Raw genomic sequence first — 10,177 nt, 5'->3', positions numbered from 1 at the left:
AAATTTTGAGGTCGATAACAATGTACCCACTGGCACTGCTGTTCAAATTCAAAATATAAATTATAATCGGGAACGGCATTTATTTTCGGCTTCGATCTTGACATTGTTGTTCGTATACCCAGCCAGGCTTTGCTTGAATTCGCAGCGCTCTAGAAATGTTTATACGTACTTAGTTAGGCCTAGTTTGTGACCAAATCATGCGGCAAGCTGAAGCTCAGAAGCTGCTGGCATACCGCGCACGCAGGCGAATTCATCAACTTTATTATTACAGCGGGTGGCGAAGCAAGAAGAAGTGATGTCCGACTCGAACTATTAATGTCATTACGTAGAAGCTGAGTGAAACTGGATTCAGCTGTTGCAGTGTTGGCATGATATTTGGATAAGCGGTGGGTATATTTATTGACCTCGAAATGCGACTGAGTCTGAGCCAGTGAGAGTGAGACTGAGAGACTTGCTATGATTATGAATGCTATTTGTGAACAATGACAATGTGGTGAGCTGTTCCGTATGCTGGTAATTGGCCGGTGCATAATTGCAGTAGCGCCGGTTCCTTTAGCCAAGCTGGCGTCATGAGCGTGATAAGTTAGTAGTGTCGGTGTTCTTCTGTCGCTGGAATGCCCAATGAAGTACTTACTGTTCATTATTTGCACCACCTGCTAAATTGTCGAGAGTTGTCAGTAGAGGCGCACGGCCAATATGGGAGACTCCAATAGGGGAGACAATCTCCCACATTGGAGACTTGCTTTGCAAAAGGACAAATGGAACAACACCAACAAAAGCATGATTTTTTCCACCCAAAGTTTTGTCTCACTGAGGTTAGAAGCCCATTTGTTTTGTGTGTGATTGACAACAAAAATCCTTATCAAAACAAAAGTAGACGGTGAAAAGGGGTAATTTTTCATGAGGAATCTGCTTATCACATTTTTATTTGCCGCCAAGGTAATCCTTATGCAGCAAATGTAAACAAAGGAAATTGGTCTCCAAAGCTGGAGACTGTCTCTGAAATTGGATACCCAAATTCTTTACAAAAGTCTCTGATATTGGAGATAATCTCCCACATTGGAGACAGTCTCCAATATTGGCCGTGCGCCTCTACTGGTTGTGTTGTCAGTCATTTGCGGCTTTTCCTTTAATGTTATTGTTAGACATTTTGTAAATCTCTGTGCAAAAAAAAGTTGGAAAGTTTATTCACCTGGAGAGCTGACTGAGTCTGAACCAAGTTTAGTCATTCATTGACAACATAAATTAAAAGTTTAAACTGATGTAGTCAATCATGTCCTGACCATGGGATGGGAAGTCCCAAGCCCAAGGAATAAGGCAGGTCGTGAAGTTGAATGAAAAAAAATAAAGATTTGAACTAGAATAATGTGCCCCAACTTGGGGCACATTATTCTAGTTCAAATCTATAGTTGACATGTTATGCATATTCTGTGATTCAAGCATATCTCGTAAGTCATCAGTCTATTGCCACAACATGCCACCATGGCATGATTGACAACTAGTATTTGCCAATATGGGAGACTTTCTCCCATGCATGTGGGAGATAAAGAATTTTGGTTTCCATTCAAATTTCAGAGTCTCCAGTTTTACATTGGCCTTTGGGACACCAATTTTCTTTACTTTTGCTGCAAAAGGATTACCTTCATGGCAAATCAAAATGTGATAAGCAGATTCCTCATGAAGAATTAACCCTTTTCACCATCGAGATCTACTTTTAAAATTCACCGGCTTTTGTTTTCTAAAGGATTTTGTTGCCATTCTGACATTCACACCAAAAACAAATGGATTTCTGACCTCAGTGAGACAAAATTTGGGGCGGAAAAATTATGTTCTTTTCATTGTGTCTTTTTTGCCTTTTTCTCCCATATTGGAGCTCTATTATGGGAGACAATCTCCCATATTGGAGACTTGCTTGGCCTGACGATACACATTGTTTTATACATGGGCACCATCACTAAAGGCATGACAGGAAAGTCCCTATTTCAACTTAGTAATCCCTGCTGAAAAAACTAATTTTGCCTTAAAAAATGCAGAATATGCGCCATGTTTCCAAAGGTGGCTGAGCTCAGCCTTTGATCTAAGAGATTGGGTCTCAAAAAGTGCCTAGAATTTTTAAGTAGAAATGAAAAATTCTGTCTTTCTCCCAAGATTGTGAATTTTCTCACAAAATGCCAAATAAGAAAAAAGAAAAACAAAGACCCACAAAGTGAGGTGAAATCAATTAGGTCCTTCAGAAGCAGAAACTATCTGAATTCACCAGAAGTTCAGAACATGATTCTTCTTGGTTTATGATCATTTCCTCGTTTTCTAGGACAGTTCCCCTAGTATAGCTTTGTAGCAAATTATGTAAACCAAGAAAATTAAAACTCGTAAATTGGGTATGTCCTAGGTCTATCAATTTTCTTAAATTCTCTGGTATTGGAGTTTGGATATTTAGAAAATTATGTCTTATGCAATTGTATGTTTGTCACGTCTTGTACGCTATTAAACCTCTCTCTCTTTTTTTATGTTACAGGCACGCGGGCCAAAGAAGCATCTGAAGCGGTTAAATGCTCCCAAGCATTGGATGCTTGGGAAGCTCAATGGAAATTATGTAAGTAGAATGTTTGTTTTTTTCACTTTGACTCGGAAGTAAAAAATGAAAAGACATGTTAATAGCTTGTGCCAGATACCCAAGTGTATAATGTCTAGGCCCTGTAAGGAGAAGAGCAGTATGTCACCAGAGAACAAAAGCTGTTCATTTCAGTTTGCACTTGCACTTTTTAGAGTGCACTGCAGTCACTTATGCATCATGACTTCTCAGATGCATTGTAATGATCTTCACTTTATTCAAGTAATTGACAAGCAGTATCAGACTAAAAGATGACATGTTTGGTGGTAACAAAATAAAGGATTTGGTAGATGTGCAGTAACACTTCGTACTTTACTGAATTGTCGTCAGTGCACAATTTGTATCTAGTCAGCTGTTAGATTGGTCATATAGACCTAGTGATTTACTGAATGAATGGTTCATCCCTTTATTTGTTGGGGGGGGGGGTGTCATAGTTATATGCTTCTAAATGGACTCTTTGTCTTTATGGTATGCAACATTATTTTTTCCCTCCCAGGCTCCCCGTGCATCAACTGGACCTCACAAGTTGAGAGAATGCCTTCCTCTCATCATCTTCCTCCGCAACCGTCTCAAGTACGCCCTGACCTACGTTGAGACCAAGAAGATCATGATGCAGCGTCTGATCAAGGTCGACGGCAAGGTGCGCACTGACATCACCTACCCGGCTGGATTCATGGGTAAGTATAGACTGTACAGTGGTACCCATCTCGAAAGATCGCGTAGATGGAAGAGAGGGAAACAGAGAATGTTTCATAAAGCAAATAGTCTGTAGTTTTCACTGATTAACTTGTCCTTAGCCAATCGTATCCAAGGATTTCAGTAGCTCATAACAGTCAGTGAAAGTCACTCTATATTTCAATAATGCCCCCATGGTGTTTGTTGGCAGGTGATATTGACTGACCGCTTCATAGTGCTGAGCACTCCATTTTTCCACAAAAAAAACCCTTTAAAACTTACAAAACATGTTTTCAATTTGGTATGCAAGGGGTATCATATGGGAGGGGTAAAAGGAGTTAATGTTTTTCAAAATTTCCTATTTCACTAATTTGTATTATTTATGTACATTTTGTATTGTGGCCTTATCGAAGGCAGCACAACTGATTTTACCACTGGTTGTGCTGTTCAATACAAAGGCCTAAATCAAACAACATTCCCACAAGGTCGTCAGCTTGGTTGTGATATGGTACCATTTTGGCATCACCCAGGGAATGAACACAAACGCCTTGAATGAAGTCTTATTTGAGAATCCTGCTCAGAGTTGGGCCCATTTCGCGAAGAACTTACAATTTTTGAAACTCTGCTAAACATAATATAGTAACTAGCATGATAATATGGCTCAATGGCCAATCAATATCAAGGTTCCGTGATATTTACAATAATAATGGCAAAGTTATTGTAATCGTAAGTCTTTGTGAAAGGGGGTCTTTTTTGTGCGTCTAGAGACAAATGAACGCCAGTGATCATGCCTGCGACAAATCTGCTAAAAGATGTTGGACGGAACTAACCAAATTCTACATTTATTGCAGCAATATTCTGCTCAGATTCACAACGTATTTTGGCTATTTTCCATCATCAAAAATCACATATGAAGTGTACAAACTTCAATAATTTATTTAGCAAAGATGGCATGGCCATCGGGTGGTGGCTGTGTAACAAAATCTTGAGGTTTGCATTTCTCACATTCCATGATGTAAAAAGCACAGTGCTTTTTTAACAGTTTTGCAATCCCATTTCTATTTCTTTTCTGGTTCGTACAAATAATCTTTTTTTGATTGGTCTGTAGTAATTGATTGGGTGAACTGCATTGAACATTCTTTTCCAATTTAGACTTGTCAAGACGTATGCATTAAAATTAAGATAATTTTGTATGATCTTTTTCCCTAGATGTGATCTCCATCAACAAGACTGGAGAGAACTTCCGTCTCATCTACAATGTCAAGGGACGCTTTGTTGTCCACAGGATTGGCAGCGAAGAAGCCAAGGTATGTAAGATTGATCACTTCTTGAAAATAAAGTTAAGTCACCCTTCTAAGATCAGTACGAAAAGTCAGTGTACATAATATTGGCTATGCCTCCGTGCTTGGAGGAAGAGTGAAGGTGACATTGAATTTGTGGGAGAGGTAAAACGAATGTTAATTTTCTGCTAAATCTTCCTGTTTTAGGGTAGGGAAAATTCATGAAAAATTGTACCGAAATGTCGGGATAACAATGTAACATGTGGCGGGGGGGGGGGGTTGAATGTAAGATTGTCAATCATCAAGAAAGGCTGTACCTAACCAATGAATGTAGAGGGATAACCAAACAACTTAATGACCTCCCCCCCCCCCCCCTCGCACCTTGCTGTGGCTGATGGAAGGCAATGGAGAATGAGCGACTCACATCCTCCTTTGTTTAATTACATCAGCCAAGATAAAATAACCCGTTTTCCTATAAAGGTCGTCATCATGGTTTGCTCTTTGTACTATGCTGGCATCACCCAAGGAAAGCACATTCCTTCTGGCATGATCTGTGTGGCAATCCATACAGTTCAGTTTTTCTGTCCGGATTGGATGAACCGAATGATAATTGATATCCAATTTCATGCAGTTTAGTTTTTCAGTCCAAGGGCCCTTTGCTGAAAGAGTTGCCATCAAATGCAAGTTGATTTTGAGATTTTGATTGATGATACCTTGAACTGCATTTAAATGTAACTCTTTTTTGCAGATTGTACAAAACATGTTATTCATCCAAGTCTAATTTGTATGGGCCAAATGATATCCAATTTCATGCAGTTTATTTTCTTTCTATCAAGGTTGTGCAGAACATGTTTTACACCTATTCTAATTCTCATGTCAATGTGATCCCAGTTTCGTAAGATATTTGTAGGAGGCAGATTTACCTGTACATCATCCAGGCCAAAAATTATTTTTCAAAGGCTCCCTCCCTGTCACAACCTACTTCCTAAATCTGCTACATTACATTACATTATCTGCTACATACTCTTGGCCAAGAGCCCCCCTTGTAATTTTTCCCTGACATCATCTCAGAATAGTGTTTTTGCTTTCATTGTTTGACCACAGTTCAAGCTGTGCAAGGTGCGCAAGGTATGGACCGGACCCAAGGGTATTCCCTACCTCAGCACCCACGATGCTCGCACCATCCGTTACCCTGACCCCCTGGTGAAGGTCCACGACACCATCAAGGTCGACATCTCTACCGGCAAAATAACAGATCACATCAAGTTTGACAGTGGTGAGTGCAAGCGTAAATCAGAATGAAAATGCCTCTTCTCGACTTACTGTTTGGAAGAAGATTTCTGGAACGATGTAGTTTTGTATGAATTACACAGTTGAAAATGTATAATTTGCTCACTTGTAGAAAGTACTTTGGTTAAATGAAGATGGGTTTAGTGGTTTGACTCTCATTAGTTGTTACCCCAGACTAGTGAAACTATAACAGCATTTGCTCCAGATGCACAAATAAGAATCCTACTTCTTAACTTGATACATTACTTGTCAATCTATTATTGAATCTTAAAAAATGGTCCGTCATGATCACCTGCAGAGTAAAGCTATGAAATACATAATTTTCAATCAAAGCATCTGCTTCTTGTTGACAACCTGAAAGATGACCCGAGGCTTGCCAGAGCAACCAGGTACATCAGCAACTAATGTGTGAACTGGATTCCAAGTGTATAGTAGTTCAGTCATCACCAATGGTTGAAAGGAATACCTTGTTACAAGATTCCCGCAAACAAAACATGCATAAATTTAAATCTGAAAGTAAACTGGCTGATTGCTTCAGATGCACTGATTAAAAACTCTGGTGATTGTTTCTTAGGTCACATGTGCATGATCACCGGAGGTCGTAACTTGGGACGTGTTGGTACCATCACCCACAGGGAGAAGCATCCTGGATCCTTCGAGATCGTCCACGTCAAGGACGCCTCAGGTAAGAAATGTTCAGTGGTATAGACATAGTTGGGTAGCTGAGACGCGAACACCCCACCCCCTTTCAGGGGAATAAAAATGAACCCCAAACAGCATTTATAACTTGAACCATAGATCATATGATTAACATTAAGAAAATAAATCCTACCATGATTTTACATAACATTGTAGATTAATATTCAGACACTTACATGACAAATTGTGTTGTGTCGTTAATCATCAATAAATCAATCATGTGGATGGCTTTATCTCTGCCAAAATTCCCCTAAAATTCTCCAATTGGAATGCTGGGGGCAAGAATTTATCTTTAGTGGACTCAATGTATGCCAAAATTAACTACCAAGAACATTTATGAAGATCAATATTCTACATACAACAGAATTATATTTTGCTTGTGGCACAATTTTTTTTTTTTTTTTTTTTTCAATTTACAGAATGAGCCCCAAACATTCAGCAATTGCCCCATTGTGAAAAAGTAGAAAATTAAGATTGTTTTCTACCTTGTTCCCAAACCCACAATAATGAAATTAACAACACAAGCAATTCGGAAAAAATGTTTCGGAAGCAACAAATTATTATACCTAGACAGTTAAAAATTTTAGGAAGCAAAGGGGGTTGAACCAAATAAATACGGGGCAGGACTAGGTGTTAAACAACTTTTTTTGTAAAGCAACATCCAAGCCCCTATATGAAGGACCTTGCTAAAATGATGTCTCTGCTTTGAGCTGCATATGAAAAAGTATATGATTCTAATGGCTTGACCAAATTATGAAGTGAAATGGGAATCGGGATTTTAAAAAAGGTTGATTATTTTATGGAATTGCTTGTAAAAAATTGCGTCTCTTTGACAATGATGTAATCTCAATCTCCTTGTTATCCTTTCATTGTCGGAAGTCGGAACAAATAAGTCATTTCAATCATTGATGGGACCCTTTATGAAACACTCCCCACATCTTCTATTCTTTCTCGTGCTTCCAGACCACACCTTTGCCACTCGTCTCTCCAACGTGTTTGTGATCGGCAAGGCAAACAAGGCCTACATCTCCCTCCCCAAGGGCAAGGGAATCCGTCTCACCATCGCAGAGGAGCGCGAGAAGAGGATCGCCCAGAGGAATTAAGCGACCAATCCCTTTGCGAAGCAACCGTCATGGATTCCACATCCTCATGAATTTCCTCAACATCACAAACTCTAAACTATTCAGTGATCCGTTTCATTCGTCCGTATCCAACTATCCATTCTGAATTGCGACATGGCTAGAGGTGTTGAACAAAGACAATTCAAACACACAAATAAATATGTGACACAACAATTTTCAAATGTGTTTCTCTCATTTTTGTGTGTCATAGTTTTAAAACCCCGAAACCGAGTGTTTCTGTTGTGAGAAAGTTGATGTGTAAAAGATTTAAAGGGGAAACCAACCCAAATAAAAACTTGTTTTTATAAGGAAAAGAAAAATCAGACAAGTTGATAGGTGAAAGTTTGAACAATATTGGACAAACAACAAGAAAGTTATACATTTTTAAAAGTTGTAAATATTGGTAATCACTATACCCATGGAGACTTCAAATTGGCCGCATATGGAATGGCATAGTGATGTAAGGCAAGGAATATTCTTCCATGTACTCCAATACATATGGCTAAAATGTCATTTTTCCCAAAAGTTTTATTTCAAATTATATTTTTCTTTCATGAGGACATAAAACAATATACTACCTGCGTTGTATTTATATTACTGCCCCAGGGGAATGGGTACTTAAGAGAAAACCACAAATCCCTGATAATAAAATACATGGCCTATGGGTCATTCCATCTGGATTCACCCAGTGGTTGCACCCGACCGTCTCAGAATTTGTTGTAATTCGGTACACATAAAATTCACCATGGCCCACGTACAAAACAAAAAAAGTAAGTCCAATTGGTCCTTCGGTTCTCGCGCTACGGCCCGCCATTTTCTCCTTGTTTTGACAAAAATGGGCGTGACCTTCAACTTTCAATGGCCACTGCGTCGTAACGTGTTGACCAATTTTCATGAAACTGGTACCATTTATTAGGAAATTCAGAGAGGAATCCAAAACATGCATCAAATAATGTATTGGAAGAGTTTTAAAAGGTGAAGAAATAAAATATCTTCATTGATTTTAACATATTTTGTCAATATCATACTAATAATTAACATACACGAAAATCAAGTTAAACAATTATTTGTCTGGGAGTCGAACTCAAGGTCAAAGTAAAGGTCAAAGGTCACGACCTTATAAATCGCGGACCAATTGGACTAATTTTTTTGTTATGTGCGTGGGCCATGGTGAATTTCATGTGTACCAATTTACAACAAATTCCGAGAGGGTCGGGTGCAAAATTGCACATTCATTGGGTGAATTGGCATGGAATGACCCCTATGGGAAAGTTGTCCTTGCCCCTTGTCATAATTTACTGACCCAGTTGCCAATTTGAAATATACATAGTATTAGTGATCTCAATTTTAAAGTAGCTATAACATTCTTATTGCTTGACCAATTTCTTTCAAACTTTCACCATTCTTTTCTCCTTCCCAACACAACACAACATTTTATGGCCAAGGCTGGATTCTCCTTTAAGACCGACATTCTATGTACAGTGAAACCTGTCTTTAAAGGCTACCCAAAGGGAAATGTGGCCCCTAAAAACAGGTTCTGTTAACACATATTCCTTTCAATTAGGAGACAATTTTAGTGAACACTAGACAGGTGGCCACTAAAATGGGCTTGACTATTACAAAAAATTGATGCAGATACTGGTTATGTATAGAAATCCATGATACATAGAACAATACTGACCAGTGTCTTGTGGCGTAACATGACATTTGCTCTGGCGACAATTGCTCTGCTATAAATTCCACACAAGTGGAATTACCATCTTAAACCTAACCCGAAATATAACATAAAACCCTATTGCAACCCTAACCCTAAATTTTAGACGAAATAAATCAAGGAGCAATTGTCGCCGGAGCAAATGTCAGGTCACCTCTTGTGGACCTCTGTTGTTCCTGCACCAATTTACCCTAAACACATGTTTGTACATCATGGGGACTTGGATGTGAAATGCACCAGGTTATGTAAATTTCATTAGATCATTCCCATAAGAAGCAGTGTTGGATGGCAGCAGGGGCGGATCCAGGATTTTCCAAAAGGGGGGGCAAATTTTTGGAGGAAAATTTTGACAAGCCCCCCCCCCAAAAAAAAAAGGTTTTCAACCACAAATCTGACAAATCAATATTTCGTACCCGAAAAAATATGACAAGAAAAAAAAAGGGCTTCAATTTCAAGAGGGGGCACACCTCGGTTTTAATAGCATTTTTACATAACAAAATTTTTAATTTGCTTCTCAAAAGGGGGGCACATGCCCCCCCCCCCCCTGGATCCGCGCCTGGATGACAGAACAATAGGACACCTGTACATGAGAATATGATTGATGAGTTTGATGCTTAGGTTTTCATTGTTAGTTCTCCAACAAGTACGGCTGCTTTTGGGAACACGATTTACTTCATGATAATTGGTCCTGTGGCAAATTTGCACAATAAGCCAAACAAACATGAATGACCCCTATCTTATCCTGGAATTACAAAAACCCTATCAACAGCTTGCTTTCATCTTCCGT

The 10,177-nt window shown here is 39.0% G+C and overlaps 1 protein-coding gene across 1 annotated transcript; it reads left to right on the top strand.

Moving 5' to 3' along the window:
- Positions 1-2,489: 2,489 nt before the first annotated feature.
- Positions 2,490-7,850, top strand: LOC129258815 (small ribosomal subunit protein eS4-like). The gene is made up of 6 exons (XM_054897052.2): positions 2,490-2,593; positions 3,108-3,288; positions 4,496-4,593; positions 5,671-5,842; positions 6,431-6,541; positions 7,519-7,850. Exons 1-6 carry the CDS (start codon positions 2,507-2,509, stop codon positions 7,656-7,658), a joined length of 789 nt encoding a protein of 262 aa, XP_054753027.2. The 5' UTR covers positions 2,490-2,506; the 3' UTR covers positions 7,659-7,850.
- Positions 7,851-10,177: the final 2,327 nt, after the last annotated feature.

This window comes from Lytechinus pictus, chromosome 4, assembly GCF_037042905.1.
Source record: "Lytechinus pictus isolate F3 Inbred chromosome 4, Lp3.0, whole genome shotgun sequence".
In the NCBI taxonomy this organism is placed as follows: Eukaryota; Metazoa; Echinodermata; class Echinoidea; order Temnopleuroida; family Toxopneustidae; genus Lytechinus; species Lytechinus pictus.
Note: the sequence above shows the minus strand (reverse complement) of the source record. Positions and strands in the feature narration are given on the sequence as shown.